Below are 24,524 nucleotides of genomic sequence, written 5' to 3'. Positions count from 1 at the left end.
CTAACCCATTAGCTAAAATGTGTATGTTTATGCAGTCAAATATTTATGATATTTTTTTATGTAGTCATCGAAAAAGATGGAAAATATTCATCATGCCATTGATGCCAATAATGATATATAGATGAGTAAATAAACAAATGTTAAATTAGTTTTTTAAAAATTTATATATGAATGTCTGTTAAAAAGAGAGAAATTTTTGTTTTGAAATTAAGTCTTGTATGCTCATCAAGGCTGTGTTTATTTGGTCAAAAATATAGTAGAAATGCTATTTTTGTGAAAACCTCCATACATTTTTTCAATATTTACGATAAATAGAAAGTTATCAAGCATTGATTTTATGACTAAATTAAAGTATTTACTGTCACTTTTAATCACTTTATTTCATGCATCCTTGCTGAATTAAAGTATTAATTTCTTTTCAAAAATCCTACATACCCCCATATACATATTAAACAATCTCTAATTATTAACTATATAATTAATACATGTCTTACTTTTTTATTTTTTGGAATGTTGTTAATATTAATATTATAAATATCAGTTAATATTATAATTATGTACAAATGAAATATTAGTTTGACCAACAAAAAAATTGAGTAAAATGTACTAAAATTAATTAATATAACATGAAAAACAAAGTAAAAGACTAGATTTAAGCGGTTTGCACCAGCTTCATTAGAATGTATTTAATGTCACATGTTGTGTAAAATAGATGATGTCCTTTCTTTAAACACTGTATCAGCAGTATATAGAGGAGTTCATGAATGTGTTTGGCAGGCCGTGTGCAATGGTGGTTCCTGACATGGAGCTGATCTGTGAGATCATGTTGATGTCTGAGGGATTTCAGAACGCTCAGGTTCTGGGCAACAAGTTCATCACCCTCTACAGGCTCTGTAAGGAGCTGCTCTCTAAACAGGTATGCTGAGCTGAGAGTAAAGGTGCCACTTGTCCTGTTTGTGCCCCACTCTTGAACTACATGTATATTCTCTGCTGTAGGATCACTATGACTGGGGACTGCGTGCTGTCAAACCTGTCCTGGTGGTTGCTGGAGCTCTCAAAAGAGCAGATCGGACTAGGCCAGAAGATCAAGTAATGGAAATTTGTTTATGTGCTTGATGCATAGCTCTATAGATAAAGCAGCCTTGTGTTTTAACGCTTCCTTTTACATTATATAGGTGTTGATGCAGGCTTTGAGAGATTTCAACATGCCAAAGATCGTTTTGGAAGACGTTCCAGTGTTCCTGGGTCTGATTAGAGATTTGTTCCCTGGTTTGGAGGTGGAAAGGCGGACTGATGCAGAGTTTGAGCAGATAGTCCGTCAGACGAGTCTAGAGTTAAAGCTTCAACCTGAGGACACGTTCGTTCTGAAAGTAAGAAACTCTCTGCACAGTGTATCATCATGTGTTTAGTATTAAGTTATCATACTGTTTTAGATTCCTTGCTAACCACTTTTTTTTAATGAAATTTTTAATGAAGGTTGTTCAGCTTGACGAGCTTCTATCTGTTCATCACTCAGTGTTTGTGGTTGGTGATGCTGGGACTGGAAAAAGCCAGGTCAGAACACAGTCTACATGAATACAAACCTGTTTCCCACTGTCCACTTTCCCTGATGTTTTGAATGAATCCACTAGTTACTTGTATTTAGTATTCTTATAATGTTAAATATCTCTCTATTAGATTGACATTTTGCCTGATAATTAATTGTCATGCAAACAAATTATTTTGCCAGTTTTGTGGACAGTTATTTAATTTATTTATTTTCATTTTCATGGCTTTGTAAACATATTGCACAGGTGTGAAATCATTTATATTGTTCTGTAGTTATATATTCATTATTTGTGCTAAATTCTTTGGTTTTACTAGAATCCAGCAATCGGAATATTATCAAATAATTAAAGTTTATTGTATATTGTTATTTATTAATTGATTCATTGATATATTATATACATGGTATCATACATATACTATATATACAGTACAATTCATTTAAAATTGTTCACATGATCTGATATAGAACAACCCAAAAAATTTTTTCGCAAAAATTAAAATAGAAAGTTAGTAAATTTGTGTGCTATAATCACAAAAAAATCTCTAAACAGATCCTGAAAACACTTCACAAAACCTACTTCAACATGGGAAAGAAGCCTTTCTGGAATGATCTGAACCCAAAAGCTATAAGCAATGATGAACTGTTTGGATTCTTTCATCCAGCCACTCGGGAATGGAAAGATGGTACATCAGCATCCAGTGTTTTGTAGAGCTGATCCTGTTCAATTCACAGTACATAACTTACAGTTTAGACATGAGATCCATTCTCCCCAGTAAGACTTTGAGATTGTAAATCTCTTCATGTGGCAGGTTTATTGTCGCATTTCATGCGGGATCAAGCCAGTAACTCTCACTCGGGGCCAAAGTGGATTGTTCTGGATGGAGACATTGACCCCATGTGGATTGAGTCTCTCAACACTGTCATGGATGACAACAAGGTACCCCACACAGTTTGTGCATGTTTTAATGAGGACATTTGCATCCAGCTGATTAATCTGGAGCACTAAAATTGCATTTGGACACATTTAAACACTCCACTGAACAATACTGCAAAGTTGTTGCAGCAAACAGAGAATTATGAATATTGGCAATGATGTAGTTATGTTGTGCATGTCTGTGCAGGTTCTTACTCTGGCTAATAATGAACGTATCCCACTCACTCCCTCGATGAGACTACTATTTGAGATCAGCCACTTGAAACATGCCACGCCTGCCACCATGTCCCGAGCTGGCATCCTGTACATCAGTCCTCAGGAGCTTAGCTGGAACCTGTGAGAAATTCACTTTCTGTGCAAATTACACCATCTAATTCACAGTGGCTCATATTTGTGATGGATCAGGCTAAGTTGAACAGCCTCTTTTTCTTCAATGTCTAGGTATGTTACGAGTTGGATTGATCGGAGGGAGAGACAAACTGAGAGAGCACACCTGACCATTCTGTTTGACAAATACATCCCTCGCTGTATTGAAAAAATGAGAAGCTCCTTTAAGACGATCATTCCTATTACTGAGAACAGCATGGTTCAGGTGTACCATTCGCACAGATACTCATTCATACAGGCCTATACTGTGGTTTTTCAAATCTTTACTGATGTCTCTCTCTTTCTCAGACTATGTGCTCCTTGTTGGATTGTCTGTTAACTCCAGAGAACATTCCGGCAGCCACTCCACGGGAAATCTATGAGACATACTTTGTGTTCGCATGTGTGTGGGCTTTTGGTGGAGCCACATTCCAGGATCAGGTATTTGTTTTGTTGTATTTTGTGTTTTTGTTTGTTTTTTTTGTTTGTGTTGGTGTTTTGTATTGTTTTTTGTTTTGCTTCATTTAATTTAATTTCGTTTTGGGGGGGAATATACGAATGCAAAACACAAAAAGGTCTGTGTATGTTGTGTTCATTAGTTTTTTTGATTTAATATTGAAAACAAAAACATGAGAAAACAGCACCATTTTTCGTTTTTTCAAAAACATGAAAAGACAAGAATTGGCCTTAATTTTTAGTTTTTACATTCAGGGGTAGAAAATGGATAAACAGCTTGAACGTTCGATTTCCACATGTGGGAGGGAATTAAACGCCCCTTTTCTCTGATTGGTCAAGCAAAAATGAAACTGTGCCATCATCATGTCGTCTTCAGTTCTGTGCAACAGAATAAGAGTCCACTATTGTTAAAGCGTTTATTGCAACTCCTGCATTTCGTTTCTGCAGGAAACCAGACTAACAAATGGACAGGGTTTACTTCTGTGTAGGCTAGGCATGGGCCGGTATGAGATTCTGACGGTATGATAACCTTAGATAAAAAAAATATCACGGTTTCACGGTATGACAGTATTGCGATTACAGCTCTAAAATATGTTATTTTTAAATGTCTGGGTAAAAAACAAAGTTTTTTCCACTGAACACAATACATTTTATTTTTAAGAAACATATAGAACATTTTGGAACGGTAAACATGTCAGGCTAGTTAATATAAATAATTGAATTCTTGTTAATTAAATTACGTGCAGTCACTTAAGTGAGCCTAAACCTGCAGCTCAACAATAATCAGAGCATAAATAAATTATTTTCTGTAAAAAAAAAAAAATCCTTATAATCGTTATAGTTCGGGTTTCGTGTAGCTCGGTTGGTAGAGCATTGCGTTATAGGACGATATGTAATTACGTGATCATGCGATCATGGGTTCGATCCCAGAGAATGCACGCGCTCATAAAATGTGCACTAAAAATCATGATTTTGCATGATTCCTGTAAGGGGTAGGTTTAGGGGTAGGGTTAGGTGTGGTCATTCGTACGAATTAGCCATCTAGTAAAATATGTACGAATACTGTGAGATCGGTGTAAGAAGTACACACATTGCATTTAAATAAACACACATTTTGATTGGTAATGACAGTCATACGTCATTTCATGACGACAGACGCAACACGAGACTGTCATTATTTTTACGCGCGCTAGAGGGCGCTTAACTTTAAAACGTAAATATAGGTCGTAATAAGGGCTTGCACAAACGACCTATAGGGTCGGTTTTTTTTGGAGGACAGGTTCTACCATTAGGTATGTTATCTGCCTCGGTAGAAAGCCAAATAGTATTTATTTCAACACTGAAACAACCGGCGAATGGGTCTCTGTCTTGATTGAGGGTGAAAGAGGGAGAAATGAAGATGACACAGATATATCGTTTGTGTACGACCTGGAAGTATTTATTTAGCGTTTCGGTGCCAAACCGTCATCTGTACGGAACATCGTTGTGTACGGCACATGATTGGTCTATGTTCCCCGAGAAATTCCCATACGGCAGACTTTGCCTTTTTCGACGGGGGAAAAAGTTCCAGGGATTCACCTCATTCGGCCATCATGCTACACACAGGTTACTCTCACTGACCGCTATCCAGAGGGAGAGGGGTCGTGTGACTCGTTACGCTCTTCACTGCTCACAACTGAGGGAGTCCTGCACTTTCCGTCTTTGACGACACGTAAAAAAAACTGTGCATACCGCAGGAACGGTATAACGAAAAATTTTTGAAACTGTGAATTTTCCAAACCGCGGTATACCTTGAAACTGGTTATCGTCCCATGCCTAGTGTAGGCATAGATTCTCTATGGCAAGTATTAGGTGCTTGAAGAAATATGTATGTACCTCGGATCTGCAGCCACATTACCCTTTTAGTCTGTTTCTTTGGCGCACCGCACATTTTATTTGGCTGTCCAGTTATCAAAATCTATGTGGCAAAGCTGCGTGCACTGGACAACACGGGGCGAATGCGTTTACATTATAGTGAAGCGCAGACCAGTATTGATTTTAGTGTGAATACACAGCAGTCATAACTTTTATTTTAGACAGTAGTTTCATTAATAATGAGTATAAATCGATTTCATTTTAGACAGAAAACAGTGTGTTTTATTTGACTTAAAACATAGGCTATTCAAAATGTTTTTGTTTCAAACATTAATCTCATTCCATAATGCCATTGCTGTGTTAATGCATTTACTGCCGTCTGAACAGCATTAATTGTGTAAATGCATCTAAATTCAACTTAAGATGCAGCTTCTGTGCCACAGTGCAAAGATGGCTTTCACAGTGTAGCTATAATGTCATATTTTTCAAATATTGACTAAATTCAGGAATTTAATATTAAAGGTGACAGACATATTTTATAAAGTTAGAAAAATGCTCTTTTCTATAAAAATAGCATGTATTATATACATGTGTAACATGCCGTCGCTAAATAAAATGTGCGGTGCGCTAAAGAAATAGACTAAAAGGGTAATGTGGCTGCAGATCTGAGGTACATACATATTTCTGCAATAAGCACCTAATATTTGCCATATAAAATCTATGCCTACACAGAAGTAAGCCCTGTCTAGGCACTGCCCCAGTATGGTTTGTGTCAAACCATTTGTTAGTCTGGTTGTTTGATGAGAGGGAGATGAACGCAGGAGTTGCAATAAACACTTCAACAGCGGAGGACTCTTATTCTGGTGCTCAAAACTGAAGACGACATGATGACAGCACCATTTGATCCTTGCTTGACCAATCAGTGGAAAGGGGCGTTTCATTTCCGCCAACACATGGAAATCGAACATTCAAACTGTTTATCCATTTTCTACCCCTGAATGTAAAAACGGAAAATCAAGGTGATTTCTTGTTTTTTCGTTTTGAAAAAAACAAAAATGGTGCTGTTTTCTCATGTTTCTGTTTTCAAGTTTAAATAAAAAAACGAATGAATGCAAGGTACACTGATTCAAAAAGGTCCGTGTACGGTCCGTGTACGTTGCGTTCATTCGTTTTTTTGATTAAATATTGAAAATAGAAACATGAGAACACGGCACCATTTTCATTTTTCGTTTTGTCAAAAAAATGAAAAAACAAGAAATCGCCTTGATTTGCCGTTTTACATTCAGGGTAGAAAATGGATAAACAGCTCGAATGTTCGATTTTCACATGTGGAGGAATGAAACGCCCCATTTCACTGATTGGTCAAGCAAAATGAAGCGGTGCCGTCATCATGTCGTCTTCAGTACTGTGTAACAGAAGACGAGTCCTCCGCTGTTAAAGTGTTTATTGCAACTCCTACATGTCATCTCTCATCAAACAACCAGACTAACAAATGAACGGGTTTACTTCTGTGTAGGCATAAACTCTATATGGCAATTATTAGGTGCTTATTGCAGAAATATGTATGTAGCTCGGATCTGCAGCTACCCTTTTAGTCTATTTCTTTGGCGCACCGCACATTTTATTTAGCTGTCCAGTTATCAAAATCTGTGTGGCAAGCTGCGTAACGCACTGGACAACACTGGACGAATGCATTTACTTTATAGTGAAGCGCAGAGCAGTATTGATTTTAGTATATCCAGCAGTCATAACTTTTATTTTAGACAGTACAGTTTCATTAATAATGAGTATAAATTGATTTAATTTTAGACACAAAACAGTCTGTTTTATTTGACTTAAAACATAGGCGTTTCGTTCTTGAATGAATCCGAGTCTTTGAATGAATCGTTTGAGTGAGTGGTTCAATGACCCATTTGCTTTGCTCCTGAAAAAAATCAGCATTTTGAACGAATCGGTTTAATTAATGACTCTATGACTCATTCATTAACACAATGACTTGCTGCCACCTACTGGCGATCTATTTCAAGTAATTCAAGTAGCCTATCCAGTTGTTTCATTTTGTCACTCATTTCATATTTCTGTAGGCTACTCAAAATGTTTTTGTTTAAAACAATCTCATTCCATAATGAAATTGTTGTGTTAATGCATTTACTACTGTCTGAGCAGCACTAATTCTGTAAATACATTAACTTAAGATGCAGCTTCTGTGCCACAGTGCAAAGATGGCTTTGCCTGGTACTGATTTAATTGGTAACACCTATAATGTCATATTTTTCAAATATTGACTAAATTCAGGAATTTAATATTAAAGGTGACAGACATATTTTATAAAGTTAGAAAAATGCCCTTTTCTATAAAAATAGCATGCATTATATACATGTGTAACATGCCGTCAGATAATGACAGTATCATATAAACTTCTCAATGAAAAAAAAACTCACGCTAAAATCAATACTGGTCTGCACTTCACTATAATGTAAATGTTCACTGTAAATGTCACGCAGCTTTGCCACACAGATTTTGATAACTGGACAGCTAAATAAAATGGGCTGTGAGCCAAAGAAATAGACTAAAAGGGTAACGTGGCGGCAGATCTGAGATACATACATATTTCTGCAATAAGCACCTAATATTTGCCATAGAGAATCTATGCCTACACAGGAGTAAAGCCCTTGTCTAGGCGCTGCCCCAGTATGGTTTGTGTCAAGCCACTTGTTAGTCTGGTTGTTTGATGAGAGGGAGATGAACGCAGGAGTTGTCAATAAATGCTTTTATTCTGTTGCACAAAACTGAAGACGACATGATGACGGCACCGCTTCATTTTTGCTTGACCAATCAGTGAAATGGGGCGTTTCATTCCCTCCCACATGTGAAAATCGAACATTCGAGCTGTTTATCCATTTTCAACCCCTGAATGTAAAAACGGCAAATCAAGGCGATTTCTTGTTTTTTCATTTTTTTTTGAAAAAACGAAAAACGAAAATGGTGCCGTTTTCTCATGTTTCTATTTTCAATTTTAAATCAAAAACGAATGAACGAATACACGGACGGTGTACTTTTGCGCCCATTCATTTTTCGTTTTTTAACCCAGAAATGAAATACGGAAAATGCGGTTTCTTCTATAATGGTTCAAACTCTGATGAATAGAATAAGCAGGAACAAACTAATTGTCATTATTCAAAATTCCTATTTCATTAAAAATCGTAAAAATGATATAAAGCTCTTTTTAATTTTTTTGTAATGTATGTAAATGCTAAGTTTAATTTCTACCTTTTTTGAGTGTTTCTATACAGACGCACCCTCTCGCGCTACTGCCGTAGCTACCATAACTGTTTTATGAAAACATTTAGCTTCGATATTTTTATGATCTTAATAATTTTTCATGCCTAAAAACATGTATGAAATACACATTAGATAGCCCATTTCTTTGCAAATAACTGTATCCTGGACAAGTTCTACAGGAGCGGGAACGAAACGAAAGCAAGAGAAGGTCAGTTAAAGCAAAGACGTAAAGCTAGAAATAGGATAACTGACATTTTATGTTGATTTCCTGAGTGGCCATGCTTTTAGTTCAGTTCAGCCCCCCGAGGGGGAAACGTGATTTCTACCGAGGGGAATGCTAGAGCCCTGCATTTCAGCCCGGGCCCGACAGCCCCGACTTTTTTACGCCTTTAGGGCCAGGCTTCGATCGGGCCAATTTTCACGTCATAGTTCAGACGCGGGCCGGGCCGGGCCTCGGGCCGGGCCTCGGGCCCTTCTCCTTATTTTTATATTTTAGACATCCATCAATTAGTGATGAAAAAAATTGCCGCGCTGGTGGAAACAACACGAGACCGTGCCGCGAGCGGCTCGACGGTGTTTAGAGTCCCGCAGCAACAGATGAAGAGTTCTGCTTCAAATACACGCAATACGCTGAAGCTTGCCGCAAAGCCCCAGTATAATGAATGTGTCCGGGGGAAATAGTAAGGAGATATTTGAATTATTTACTAATAAAGTGTTTTCTGAGTCAAAGTCGCAAAGTTGAAGATGATGATCCTGACTCGCCATCTCCTCATTAGAGAGAAGTGCATCTTCACGGATTATAATGAAAGAGTTTTTGTTATCGATTTGATTTATTTCGTTAAGTAGCAATTTAAAGCTTTCTATAGATATATTTATCATGTCTGTGAGGCATGTAGCCTATTCGCTGACTTTCGGTTCATTTTTGTGAAGCGCTCCTGTTCAAGACGAGACAGCAGAAAGCGCATCATTGTTTTCTTAAAAGCACGACATTTTGTTGATATTGTGAGTGCACACAAATAAAAGTAGACCCTTTACAGTTCTGAATGATGTATTACTCTTATCTTTATGAGCAAAAATTACGGTGTAAGTTGTTTCCATTGAAAAAAATGCAATTGATTGAGCTGGCGCCTCCATGTCCTGCGCTTTAGCTTCCACTCTCTGCACAAACTAGGATGCAGCGCGCATTTATCTAGGTTTAACGTTTAAACATTGTTGTATGCTTGAACTGTTTCAGTATGCTATATCTATAGATTTTATTTTAGGCAAGTCGTGATTATTTGAAAAGGCTAAATTGATCAAACATAGGCTATGATCAGCCTGCCGGTCTGCCGCTGGCCGCTTGGTCGTTATTTTAAGAAAGAAAAAAAAATATTTAATGAACAAAAAAAATAAAATAAATGCTCCAAACGTTTTTCTAAATTAACTTAGCCTAATAAAAAAACGAAACGAAATACAATCACTTTGCCATTACATACAAAACTGAACTATTTTAATAGCTATTATAATCTGATTTGGGAGAAGGGGGAAAAAAGACAATGATTTCAGATTTTCAAATGATTTCAGAAGCACCCTCAGTGATTTTATTCAGGAACCAGGCCTGCCTGTATCTGGAGATTATAACTTTATATATTTCTATATTTACCCCATATATTAAACCATGTGTAGCGCTCTAACACGATATAGCCTACTGTACTTTGAGCAACCATGCATGGTCCTCTCCGATACCGTGACCCAGATAGCACACAAAATTTTGACAAAATTATATCCCAGTATATAATTTCATGATGATTAAGTTCCCAGGATTCTGCTATGTCTATTTTAAAAATATTTGTATTAAGTCTCTGCATTGTTCCAAAGATGGCTCTAGTTCTCAACTGAACGTGCAGGAGAAGCATTACTAAATTTGGCCAAAGAAAAACAGTTAAAATCGACATTTTTCTATATTAATTTGTGAATTTTTCAAATGTTTATTAAAAGTGCAAAAATTCATTTAAAAAAATCTGAAAAGAAGTCAATATTTTACTTTTTCGGGTAACATTTTGTGTGTATGGTTTTAATTTCAGTTTTGGTTTTCAGCATAGCATTTAAAAATACAATAACCGTTCTTTTTTCATTTTTTTGGTCTGGGTTAAAAAACAAAAAACGAATGGAAGCAAAGGTACACGGACCCAAAAACTACACCAAGACTGAAACTGAGAAAATTTATATATTTATATTTATTTTAAGTGAGTTTTGATTTATTTGTTAATACTTTCCACACAAATATTTCTCTGAATCTGAGCAAAGCTGAGCCTAAACTGTTTGTCACAGGAGAGATCATAGTCTAAAAATCACCCATAGTCTTTTTTTTTTTGATAGAAATATCAGTTAATTAAAAAAAAGTTTATCTTTTTAAGATCATCTTAAAATGGATCCTTCACAAGCATGATATATATATATATATATATATATATATATAAATAATATGGATGTTTATAGCACTTTAGCATGTCTTTTTTTTTATCTCTCAGCTCCATGATTATCGGGCTGAGTTCAGTCAGTGGTGGATCAAAGAGATGAAGAGTGTGAAGTTTCCAGCACAGGGTTCTGTGTTTGACTACTATTTAGATCCTCATTCCAGACGCTTCCTGCCATGGACCAACAGGATGCTCATGTTTGAGATGGACCCTGATACACCTGTACAGGTGAGGACAGGATCATGTATTGTAGGAAGCTGAAGTCTAAGTTTGATGTAAGAACTCTTGGAATACACTAATACTTCCTGTTACATACAGAACAACGTCAACACAATATATTTCTTTGTGATGTGCTGAGAAAATTCACTCTCACAGAGAACCACTTTAATTTCAGAATAATGGCATGCTAATTTAGTGCAGTTAGTGCATTAGAGTGGGTCAGTGAACAGATTCAGAGAAAACAACCTCCCTCCATCATGAGCTGAACCTGCAGTCAGAGGAGCTGTGGATCTGATTACCGTTCAGCGTAATCAGAATTATGTGTGTGTGTGTGTGTGTGTGAGGCCATTGTTTCTGTTTTTATACTTGGAAGATAAAGACATAATGTTGATAATAGGGTAGTCATAGTGATGAACTGGGCCTACAGGTTTGTCGTGTCTCATTGCAGAACTATATTCTAAAAGTTCATAAAAGTTCACTCAAAGTGTGAACTTTTAAATACAAGTATTTAAACTGATTTAATTGTCTAAATGTTTTTATCCTTTATTCTCATCACCGATTAAACATTGGATAAATTATATATACACCACTGATGAAAACTTTGATGCATTTTTTAAGATATTGTAATGAAAAAGTTCTAAAGAACAGCATTTTTTGAGATAGAAATCTTTTAAAACAATCAAAAAGTTTTTTTTATATTGATTTTGATAGATAGATAGATAGATTGATTGATTTTATAGTGTTATTTGTTGATTTAGATTAGCTGAATATGACTTAAGTAATCAAATGCCCCCTTTTTTTTTTGTCTACAGTCTGTGTTAGTCCCAACAGTTGAGACGGTCAGACTGCAGTATTTCATGCGCATGTTATTGGAGACATCTCAGCCTCTTATGCTGATTGGTGGAGCAGGCACTGGGAAATCTGCTCTGGTCAGGAACCTTCTGGAAACACTACCAGAGAACTTCATAACCGCAAAAATTCCCCTTCACTTTCATATCACTGCATCCATGCTGCAAAGTGAGTGTAACAGTGTGCATTTCATCACATTTCTCTAAAAGGTGTTCAGATGTGTAGAACAGCACCTCCTTGTGGTCCATATACCAAATTTCATTACATCCCTTTATTGTAATAATAGATATAAGTTAATCCAGTGAATCCATCCAAGTGTTCCTCAGGGTGTACTTGAATAGATGTCGTTCATACATATCAAGCCATACAAATTTTAGACAAAAAAAGAATTGCTCTTATGGACTGATAGGAATATTTCAAATGTATCCCAGATGTTTGTAACACTGTGTAAAATGTGAATTTCACTTGTACTAGTTATAGGATTTCTTTGAAAACGATGCCTCATGCAAATTTGTAGTCAGTTCTTTTAAAACAATGCTTTTTATTGTTATTATCAGAGGTAATGGAGAAACCTCTCGAGAGAAAAGCTGGCAGGAGTTACGCACCCCCGATAAACAAGAGACTCATCTATTTCATCGATGACATGAACATGGCAGCTGTGGACAGTTATGGGACCTCTCAGCCACATGCTCTCATTCGCCAGCATCTGGATTACAAGCACTGGTTACGCAACATCAACGTTTCTTTCATTTATTCCACTTAAGAGAGATATTACTTGTCAAAACACTCTATAACACAATTTTCTGTCTTGTTTCTAGGTATGACAGTCACAAGTTAACAATGAAAGACATACACAACACCCATTATCTCTCTTGTATGAATCCAACATCGGGGAGCTTTACAATTAACCCCAGACTGCAGGTATTTGAATTTTTTTGTGGGAGCTTCTTTATTGCACATGTAGTGTTGTTGTGCAGCATTCAGAACTGAATATAAACTTGTTGTCATACACACCATATATTTGGCATTTGCAAATATTATATATAATTAGTGCTGTCAAACGATTAATCGCGATTAAAAGTTTGTATTTATTTAATAATTTATGTGTGTGTACTGTGTATATTTATGTATATATAAATACACACAAACAGTATATATTTTTAAAATATTTGCGTTTCTTTACATGTATATGTCATTAATATTCATATAATTTATATTATGTATTAATATATTTAATTTATAAACGTAACATATTTTTCTTAAATATATACATGCATGGGTGTGTATTTACATATACATAACAAATATACACAGTACACACACATATACTATGTAAACAAAATTTTGTTATTTTGGATGCGATTAATTGTGATTAATCGTTTGACAGCACTATTTATAATCATTAATCGTCAATTTCTAAAGCACCTATAGAAATGTGCATTAATATGTATTTGTGATACTAAAAAAATCGAATAAATGAACGAATAAATAAATATCCTGTATGTAATAAATAAATAATGCAATATATTTCCATACAATTCCTTAAAATATCATGGGCAGTTTGTGGTGCTGTATTTTTCACAGTTTAGAATAGTTTGAATATTAATCTCATATATTAATATACAAGTTAATATATTATAATTAAAGTAAGCATATGAATTTTTTGTATTAATATATTAAACACAAATTTTACATATTAGGGGATAAATAGGCATAATTAGTCAAAAATAATAATTAACAATTTATGTTATGGAATAATGAAATTTAAGCAATTTTACTAAAGCAATTTTGCAATTTTCTCTTTTCATCTTAATTCAGCACCTCCTGTGAGTTGTGACCAATTAAATTCAAACTAATGAATTCAAATGGGGTCATTTTTACATTTTGAACTCTGTTTGTTCCATACATAATGCACTGATTAAAAAAATGCAGAATTCTATGAAAATATATTGTAGTAAAAAAAGGGTTGCACTTGCTTACTTGTACTTACAGTGTACCTACCCAAGAAAGTTCTGGTAATAGAAGGTAACTACACTGGTAGGGTTAGGTTCAGGTTTAGTACCTAGTTATTACCTAGTTATTGTAATTACTATAATAAGTACATAGTATGTACATGAGGAACAGGACTGTGCTACCAAAAAAAGTGTAGTGTAAAAAAAAGTTTATTGTATGTTATATAATATGAAATTGTGTTTGAGAGACATCACTAACAAATCTTCACCTTAATTTTCATCAGAGACATTTCACAGTGTTAGCGGTCGGCACAGCCAGCAGTGAGACCCTCAGATCCATCTTTGGCTCTATCCTGAGCTTCCACCTGCAGAGGTTGCCGTTCAGCCCAGCTGTGGTGAGGAGTGGTCCAGCTGTGGTCAAAGCGGCTGTAGCCCTCCATGACAGGGTGCTGCAGCACTTCCTCCCCACCTCTATAAAGTTTTACTATCTCTTCAACCTGTGGGATCTCTCTCGGCTGTTCCAGGTAAACGTTCCCTCTGTGCTCAGTAATTTAAACTGTAAATATTTTGAATTAGCCAACACTTTGTACCTGTGTTTGTATGTGCATCTAGGGTCTCCTGTTCTCCAGGCCAGAGTGTGTTACACAGGGTGCCGATCTGGTTCGACTTTGGATCCATGAATCCAGAAGAGTATATTCAGATCGCTTTTCTGAAGCATCTGACCTTCAGCTTTTCCATAGGCTGCAGACGGACATCGTACGACAGGCCTCGGAGGTAAACCAGCAAAACAACATGTTTACTGCTGTTAAAGCCTTCAATGAATCTGCAAAAAATGAAGATACCATATTATTTATTCTCATTTTTTCTTTTCTTTGTTTTCTGTATTATGAAAAATGTTGTGGAATGGAATATGAATTACATTTATGTTTAGCCATTTAGCAGACGTCAAAAAACCCAACAAAAGAGCAATAATATGCAAGTGCTATGACAAGTCTCTGTTATGTTAGCCTAATGCAGCACACGTAGCAAGGTTTTCTTTCCCCTATATATACACACACACACACACACATTTTATATATATATATATATATATATATATATATATATATATATATATACACACACACATATATATATACATATGTAATAAAAAGAAACAAGTAGATTGGAAAAGAGTAGAGAAAGCTAGTGTTTGAGGCCTTTTTTTACAACAAAACAATTTTTATAAATTACATACAAAATTACATACAGAATATTTATTTATTCGTTTAAAATAAAAAAATAAAAATATTTTAAATGATAAATGAAATAAATAATTAAATAAATGTATAATTGTAATTAAAGTATAATATTTTATTTAAAAACAAATAAACAAACAAAATTAATTCCCTGCTCTTTTGTTACATAATATAATAAATAAATAAAATAGTAATAAATATAATAAATGCAATAAATAAATATTTATTTCTAATTATTTCAAATCATAATTAAAATTATAATATAATATATCTACAAGTAATAAAGTAATCTATGCCTCTCTCTCTCTCTCTCTATATATATATATATGTATGTGTGTGTGCGTGTGTATATATATATATACACACACACACACATATACTCTGTTATTTGATTTTAGCATTTATGTTACTATTTATATATACTATTGTCCTTTAACATGCAGTTGTTCTCTGTTTGTCTCCTAAAGGAAATTGAGGAAGAGGCAGTGTTGCAGGAGCCACTAATATACCTGCACAGCAGTGTGGGCTCTGCAGAACCTTCCTACATGCCCGTAGCTGGATGGGAGCAGCTCAGCTGTATCCTCAGTGAGACTTTGGACAGCTACAACGAGCTCCACTCTGCCATGAACCTGGTGATGTTCCAGGAAGCCATGCAGCATGTGTGAGTGCTACGCCTGCAGTATGTGCATTAGTGAATACAGATTTAACTGTACTTACACACACATGGTTTTTTTGATTGGTTTCTGCAGGTGTCGGATCAGTCGCATCCTGGCATGTCCTAGAGGCCATGCCCTGCTCGTAGGTGTGGGGGGCAGTGGCAAACAAAGCCTGACCCGCCTTGCCGCCCACCTCTCCAACATGGATGTGTTCCAGCCCACCCTCAGCAAGGGCTACAACATACAGGACCTAACGGTAACCGCGTCAGTAGACAGCACAATACAATCAATGGCATACAAGATGAAAATGAGAAAACCACATACAGCAGAAACCACAACAAATGTGACTATGATATTGTGCCAAACCATTGTAACCCACATAAGCTGCCCAAATCATACCCATCAATGCTGTGAGGTGAGGATAAATCTAAAATGGCGGTGATTCATTACCAGAGATCAAGCTTTCTTTTAGACAACACTTTCCCTGATCAATACCCCGTCCGGCTACATCGATCTCATTTAGTCCTGCCCGGATGCAATGGGGAGTAATTGCCAGATCCTATTAAAGAACCAAGGCAAATATTTCAATGCCCTATTGATGAGGCCGCTGCTATCATTTCATTCATCAGTGTGTGGTAAATCTGAGGCCAGTTGGCTGAGCTGCATTGATCTCTATACACTCAACACTCACTGTTTGATGCCCTCTACACAATCATGAAGAGACACTTCATCTTGGTCTCATCCTATTTCTATGCATATATGTAAATATGCAGTATTACAAGAGAGTAGTCATGTTAAACAACTTTCCTTTTGTTAAAGGGATAGTTCAGCCAAAAATGAAAATTCTGTCATTAATTACTCACCCTCATGTCGTTCCAAACCTGTAAGACCTTCGTTCATCTTTGGAACAGAAATTAAAATATTTTTGATGAATTCCGAGAGCTCTCTGACCCTCCCGTAGACAGCAAGGATCCTAACACGATCAAGGCTTAGAAACGTAGCAAGGAGATCGTTCAAATAATCCATGTGACATCAGTGGTTCAACCGTAATTTTACGAAGATACGAGAATACTTTTTGTGCGCAAAGAAAACAAAAATACCGAATTTATTCAACAATTCGTCTCCTCCGCGTCACCCTATAGCGCCATTTTGGAGAGCATCACATACGTAAACAACATATGTACGTGGATATGTTGTTTACGTGGTTTACTTGAACCTATTGCAAAATCTTGATTTCTCTTGTGAAAATTCGCTGAGCAACAATATTTTTAAAGTTGAAGTTTACTGCTAGCAGCACCAGAATTGTAAAAATAAAAATAAAAATGATACAGGTTTTCTGAACGCTCCTTCTGTGTTCTGCTGATGTACTGGTTGAGCATCACAGTTTTTGATGTTTGAGGAAATCCCATAAATTGCTTACTGGATAGTTGTCTCTGGCACATTCACATCTAGGATGATAACTATTATGATAACTTTAATTCCAAATTACATGACAAAAATTGTAGTTAGTAGCGCGATCCATGACGTTACACATTTTAGGTAATGTTATTAGAATACTGTTTGATTACTTTTACATTACTTTTTAAATGGTTTATCACATTGATTTAAATAGGATAATCTCATACCATATTCATATAAAAATACAAAGAGTAAAAAAATATATTTCATTCATTGTAATTAATAACATGAAGTGCATTAAACATTACGTTACTTCAAGGTTTCCCAAACTGGGGTTCATAAATGAACTGCAGGGGCTTCATGAGTTTAATGAAAAGCTAAAAATTAATTGAATCATACAAATGGAAAATAAAAATAAATCATTTTAGAATAACATCAGTCAAAATAAAACACTTAAAAAAAAAATTATATTTAATTTGTTTACTCTGCTTGTCATGTGACCATTAACCAACGTCAGAGAACCTTGAACATGCAAATGTGATACTTCATTATTAAAATATTTATTTTAAAATCTCATGGGTACTTCAAGTAAATATATTAAGTGAAAGAAGTTCAGATGACAAAGAAAAGTTTGGGAATGCCAGCATTAAATGCAAAAACTGTAAGAAATATTGTAAATTTGTGTATTACTTGCTGAATATATATAAGCAGTAGGCTATTTTAGAAAGAAACATTTGAAAGATGAATAAGAGGAATTAGGGAAATCAATAAATTATGAATAATTTATTGCTATTGTGTGAATATGTAATCATGTAATCAATAAAAAGTAACTGTAGTCTGATTACGAGCATTTTGAAAGGTAATTTAATCTAATTACAAGTACTTAATTTTTGTAATCTGATTACGTAATCCAGATTACATGTAATCAGTTACTACCCAGCTCTGACTATAACTATAACTGTAGCATTTTGACAAAATCGCTTTAATTAGATGAGAATAGGGAAGTCCACACCACACCTATATCAATAATGACACAGAGTCATTGGAATCACTTTCAGAGCTTTTTTTTTCCAGTTGAAGAATGCTAAAAACATTCATAGCCAATCAGAATCCACCAAATTTAGAGCTTGAGTATTTGAAGTGGCAGAATTATTTGGGATTTTTACAGTTTTATCAATTTATTTGCTTTTGTACAGTTTTTTTAAAGATTTTTTTGTCATTATTTGAGATGAAAAGTGACAGGAAGTGATGGGATTGAAATATGTGTGCGGACCAGATTCATACTCAACATGAGCACCATAACACTTCTAACCACTAAGCCCCAGCTCAACCTGTTTTTGGAGACTGGTTGTGCTCTCTTCCATATCGTAAGTGTTCTCTGCTATCTGTCATGTATTTTCAGGCAGATTTGGCTGGACTGTACTTGAAGACGGGGGTGAAAAACATACCCACAATCCTGCTCCTCACAGACGCTCAGATCCCAGCGGACCGTTTTCTCGTCATCATCAGCACCCTGATCTCATCAGGTCAGACCCTCCCGCACACGCACACATTCATACACGCCACAGGGGGGCTCATTGTGTGTTGGTCTGATGAATGGGAAACATATGTAAATGGAGCGGGGCCGGTGAAGTAGATTAAGGGTGACTGGAACAGGCCTGCGTGTCATTGGATCAAGACCCTCAGAACACAGATGGCGGCTCTCATCTGTCACTGATGTCAAGCGCAGAGGTCGGAGACACGCTTAGTGCTTGAACCAGAATAAAGCATCAGAGTTAACAAATGTAACATAATTTAACTGGTGCGTGTGTAATTGCTAATGCTTAAAAGCACAAGAGAGAGTTTATTCCTACATGCCATAAAGGATTTGAATGAATAGCATTTATCTGGCAGTGTAGTAATTTTCAAAACTCAAAAATAGAACTTATATTATAAAATTATAAAAAAGGAATGTGTGCGCACACACATTCCTTTTTTTAATTTGAATTCTGAATGAATTCTGAAGAATTTTAATTTACTGTAATTACTGTTATGAATGAATGACTTGAACCATATTTTGCAGTTAGTTGCAGTCATTTCTTAGTGTTATTTATATACTATAAATGTTTTATGAATATGTTGAATTATGTTTTTTATATTTTCAGTCTTTAGTTTAGGTACTGTAATAGTTTTATTAATATTTTGAATTATGTTTTGTTTTTATTTTAATTTTTAGTAATTTTGTTGTGTGCATTTACATTTATACAGTTTTATTTTTTTTTGCAAATATTTCTAAATGGTTTTAGGTTAGTCATTTTAGTACTTCACTTAAACCTTTCTTTTTTTTCAAGTTTTTCATCTAATATTTGTATATATTTTTCTGTTATTTAAATCAACAAAATGTTTTTTAATAATTTTAATTTTAAAGTTGGCATGAAAAGAAAATTCACCCTATATATTTTCTAAATGCTCATTATAGATTTTCTTGTGAACATATCTATGCATTTGTTTCATTTTTTATGTTTTTTGACCTCATAATATTTAATCAAAATGTGAAAATGACAGACTTCTTCAATCATTTAGTCCACATTCATCTGCATAGAACCAAGTCCTAGCTTGATAATCCATTACACTCAATTATATGTCAGAATATGGAAGAAATTTGGTAGCTGTCCATTTCATTGCAACTTATGTAATGCTTTTTGTGTCATTTTTTGCATAAATACTACTGTATATAGACCAAAATGTTACCTAGCTAGTATCTAACATTGGCTTGTATCTAAATGTTACGTGCTCAATAAAAAACTGTTTAAATACATAAATGCACATGACTGTTTAAGTGAAAGTAATGTGTTTATCGGTGGTCTGACCCCAGGTGAGATCCCTGATCTGTTGAGTGAAGAGGAGGTGGATGGTGTTAGAAAAGCTGTGAGGAGTGAGGTGCGGGAACTGGGTCTGCTGGACAACAACGAGAACTGCTGGAGCTTTTTTATGAATCGAGTGCGACAACAACTCAAGGTCTCACATCACTGATTGTTTTTTTAGTATATAGATATATATTGCATATCTGGTTTGGATCAGTGTCTGCAGTGTGTGCGTACTGTATGTGTGTGTAGGTCGTGCTCTGCATGTCTCCAGTAGGTAATAGCTTGCGTCTACGTGCCCGGCGTTTCCCGGCTCTGCTGAACTGCACCACTCTGGACTGGTTCCAGGAATGGCCCCTGGAGGCCCTCCAGTCTGTCAGCTTGAAGTTCCTGCAGGACATCCCAAGTATTCAGGTAAACCTGAGCTTCAGTCAGCCAGTTGAAGTAGCTTTAAAGCCATGGGATATCCTGTTATAAGTTTAATTCTTATATTTCTGCTTGTTATTTAAAGCCATATTGATTTATAGTTTACAGGAAGTGGTTTTAATTCATTTCTTTCAATAGGCTTAGCAAAAACTGGATTAATTTTTCATTTCACAAAAAACTAAAAGGCTCTTCTTTTGAAGAGTTTTCTCTCCTCGCATTTACATGTGCACCAGATTCCTCATCATTAGCTCGACTCTGAAGTGAAGACAAATGGCTGATCACATGCACAGTGAGCTCAATGACAGACGCAGTTTCTCTCTCTCTCGGCGTTGTTGTTTTCCCTGCACCAGTGGAACGATCACTAAGCAGGATCATTTATGCTAATAAAGCAACAGTGATTAATACACAGAGACTGACCCTCAGAGAAGCCACAGCTGTTTCAGCCAGACTGTGTGCGTGTGCTGAGAGTTTGTACGGGGATGTGGGAGTGTGTGTGTGTTGACTCGTGACCAGCTGTGGGTTTGTTTCCTCTTTGTGCATTTCACTCAGCGTTGGACTATAATGCTGGAGTACTGAATGTGGGGCTGTCAGTCAATTAAAATATGTAATCACAATTAATCTCATAATTTTCGTAGATAACGCATTCAGTTGCTTTTTAAGGAAAGTAAAATAAATTACAGGCCTTTGCGTAACTAAGCAATTTGAGTGGATGAGAAGAAAAAGATTTCTCTAACAGTCATCTCACAACAAACATCAAAACTTCTCAAACTGCATCAAAACGCACAGGAAATGCAAACAGGGAACTTGCAAAAAAAATAAAAATAAATCTGACCCTGGAGCACAAAACCAGTCATAAGGGTTAGTTTTTTGAAACTGAGATTTATACATCATCTGAAAGCCGAATAAATAAAGCTGAAAGCAATTGATGTATTGTTCGTTAGGATAGGGCAGTATTTGAATATTTGATGGAACTATTTGAAAATCTGGGTGCAAAAAAATCTAAATATTGAGAAAATCACCTTTAAAGTTGTCCAAATGAAGTTCTTAGCAATGCATATTACTAATCAAAAATTAAGTTTTGATATATTTACGGTAGGAAATTTACAACGTATCTTCATAGAACATAATCTTTACTTGATATCCTAATGATTTTTGGCATAGAAGAAAATCTATGATTTTGACCCATATAATGTATTGTTGGCTTTTGCTACAAATATACCCGTGCTACTTATAACTGGTTTTGTGGTCCAGGGTCACAAATATTATATGAATTATATATTATATATATATATATATATATATATATACACACATATATACACACACACACATAAAATATAAAATAAATAAAATATATATACACACACACACACACACACATAAAGTAAAAATAAAATAAAATAAATAAAAATAAAATTAAGTAATAGTAATTCAGTAATAAAATAACTTTGCCCACTTTATGGACTTAATTTCACATGTGTTAAAATGTTTTTGCTGCTGGCCTGCAGTTCTTCCCTGGTGTTGAATTTTAATGAATAATGTTTTGCTCATGGGTGATATTTCACTTGATGAGCTTTGATGGCAATTACATTTCTATTTACAAACAATTCAAATTTCTTTACGTTTGGTAAACATTTTACTAGGTTTATTTTTTTAATTAAATTACCCATCATTTACTCATAAATGAGTGATACACTAGGGACTTTTCTACCAGTTCCAAAAGGTTTGATCAGTTTTTTTGTTTTTGTTTTTTTAAATCACACAGAACAGAATATAACAGTTATAATTTCAAAATAAATAAGTGCATTAAAAGTGCTGAAAAAAAAAAATAGTATATGATCATTTGCATTTCTTAACACATTAACTTTGGCCACTCTTTTGAATTGCTACTCCAAAACTTTTAAATGTATGTTGGAAGAAACAGCTCTTAAAGCCATTCTAACTATTTTTATATTTTAAATGACTATATTTCTATATCTTTTATACATTTGCTCTTGGATTAGATTAATGATCAAATCCCACCTTTGTGCAACATTTTTTATCTAAATGTGTTTATAAGTGTAAAAAGCAGAACAGCACAAAAAATATTACCTTTTTTTCTGACACAGGTAACCCTGACTTTTGAGTTTAAGAGATTGATGGATTATTTACATGCATTTAACTCAATACATTGTTTATCAAATAGCATTATGTCAGATCTTCATTTATAACCGTCTTTTTTTCTTTTTTCTTTTCTTTTTTTTTTTTTGTGCCAGCCACATGTACGTTTTATTGCTTTTCAGTGAATTATGATCTGTGTTCTTGCATCTTTTAAAATGCATTTGCCTTTGCGTGAATTGATCTTTAACAGTCTGATAAATGAGTCAGTCATCAGACAGCAGTGTACATCATAAATAACCAATAAACAAAACACAACGTGCAGTCTCAGAAAGTTAGAAGCCATGTGACCTAAACACTCGCCCTACTTTATGCAGGGTGTCACCAACCTTGGCCATTATTTTCCCAGCCCTCTACCAGCTTAATCTTCCCCCCTGCGCCCTGCACCTAAATTTCAGATTGAGTAAGTCCAGAAGCCAGCAAAAGGCATACAAACTTGGAGATGAATTCAGGATTTATGAAGATGATATTTCAGGGCCCGTGACAGCCGAGGATGTTAAAGAGCATTTAATCCGTACAGGTCCCTCTCTTACCCTCTCTTACTCTCGTCTTTACAGCCGGCCGTTAGGGAATCCATCAGTCTTTTCATGGCCCACGCTCACGCGAGCGTCAAGCAGGTTAGTGAGCGTTACTGCCTCAATGAGAGGAGGCACAACTACAGCACGCCCAAGAGCTTCCTGGAGCAGCTGAGGCTTTACGAGAGTCTGCTGGGAAAGCGAGAGAGAGAACTGCATCTGAGACATGGCAGGCTTCAGTGTGGCCTTCAGAAACTCAAGACGACGGCCTCTCAGGTGTGTAGAGCTCATCAGCACCACAGAGTTCGTAACCGGCCAGTGTAGGCTCCTCAAGGCTGGAGTTGTGGAATTGCGAAGGAATGTAGTTACTGCTAGTTAATATGCCCAAGATCACTCACCGAAGGCTGAGAGACTCGTAAACCTTGAGTCTGATAGTCTGATGATTGCTTGCCTTTGTGATATAGGGTTTAGTATTCAAATGTTGCAGAGTTTTAGCTGGTAATGGGATCTAGATTAAAAAAAAAAAGTTGCTTTTACAACTTTTTGTAAGTTATAAAAAGCTGTTTGTGAGGTCTTGGTGAACTTTGATTATGAGATTAAATTTGATCATTAAATTTAGTGTTTGTTGAAAGTGCTCTAAGAAAATTGTGAAATCTTAACTTTAAAATACGGGACGCATTGAAAAAAAATTCTAATTTAAACCTGGAAATACGTAAAAAAAAAAAATCAGGGGGCAGTAAAAACTAAATATATTTAATATTGTTTAATAAATTTTAAAATGTAATTTAATTCATTTCTGTGGTGGCAAAGAGGAATTTAGAATTTTCAGTAGCCATTACTCCAATCTTCATTTGGAGCTCAAGAATAATTTCTTCTTATTATTAATGTTGAAAACAGTTGTGCTGCTTATTTATTAATTTGTTTCAGTAAACTTAATTACTGAATTAATTCTACAGCATCTTTTGAAACATTGTAACAATTTACTGTCACATTTAATCAAATGAATGCATCCTTGTATAATGCATATATTAATATCTCCAAAAATAAAATAAAATGAATAAATAAATATAATAGAATGGTATTGTATAGTTGAGTAGAAACTGTTGCCAGTTTTAACCATGAATTATTGAAGGTAATTATGAATTAATAAGAGGTTATCATGCACTAAATCTCAACGTTATATATTTACATCAGGTTGAGGATCTGACAGTCAAGCTGAACTCACAGGAAGTGGAGCTGACACTGAAGAACCAGGCAGCTGAGGCTCTCATGGCCAGGATCGGCCTGCAGACAGAAAGACTGAGCCAGAAGAGAAAGGATGCTGACCTAGAGGAGCAAAAGGTAGAGCAACCAAAGTCTTACAGCTGAAAGATC

General features: G+C 35.3%; 1 protein-coding gene across 1 annotated transcript in view; it reads left to right on the top strand.

Annotated features, from left to right (window-relative positions):
* The window catches only part of si:dkey-233k19.3 (dynein axonemal heavy chain 11), a 73,945-nt gene that overhangs the window by 23,654 nt on the left and 25,767 nt on the right, over window positions 1-24,524 (top strand). The window contains exons 36-57 of the mRNA XM_058746703.1: window positions 778-916; window positions 997-1,089; window positions 1,176-1,370; window positions 1,477-1,554; window positions 2,100-2,232; window positions 2,359-2,486; window positions 2,671-2,819; window positions 2,925-3,075; window positions 3,159-3,290; window positions 10,952-11,125; window positions 11,929-12,133; window positions 12,523-12,688; window positions 12,784-12,886; window positions 14,202-14,441; window positions 14,530-14,691; window positions 15,623-15,816; window positions 15,905-16,067; window positions 18,612-18,735; window positions 20,064-20,206; window positions 20,305-20,466; window positions 23,193-23,426; window positions 24,345-24,491. Of these exons, the coding sequence (XP_058602686.1) occupies window positions 778-916; window positions 997-1,089; window positions 1,176-1,370; window positions 1,477-1,554; window positions 2,100-2,232; window positions 2,359-2,486; window positions 2,671-2,819; window positions 2,925-3,075; window positions 3,159-3,290; window positions 10,952-11,125; window positions 11,929-12,133; window positions 12,523-12,688; window positions 12,784-12,886; window positions 14,202-14,441; window positions 14,530-14,691; window positions 15,623-15,816; window positions 15,905-16,067; window positions 18,612-18,735; window positions 20,064-20,206; window positions 20,305-20,466; window positions 23,193-23,426; window positions 24,345-24,491 (3,415 nt within the window). The remainder of the gene's footprint in view (window positions 1-777; window positions 917-996; window positions 1,090-1,175; window positions 1,371-1,476; window positions 1,555-2,099; window positions 2,233-2,358; window positions 2,487-2,670; window positions 2,820-2,924; window positions 3,076-3,158; window positions 3,291-10,951; window positions 11,126-11,928; window positions 12,134-12,522; window positions 12,689-12,783; window positions 12,887-14,201; window positions 14,442-14,529; window positions 14,692-15,622; window positions 15,817-15,904; window positions 16,068-18,611; window positions 18,736-20,063; window positions 20,207-20,304; window positions 20,467-23,192; window positions 23,427-24,344; window positions 24,492-24,524) is intronic.

Source organism: Onychostoma macrolepis, chromosome 16, assembly GCF_012432095.1.
Source record: "Onychostoma macrolepis isolate SWU-2019 chromosome 16, ASM1243209v1, whole genome shotgun sequence".
Lineage (NCBI taxonomy): Eukaryota > Metazoa > Chordata > Actinopteri > Cypriniformes > Cyprinidae > Onychostoma > Onychostoma macrolepis.
This window is presented reverse-complemented; position numbering and strand designations above follow the sequence as displayed.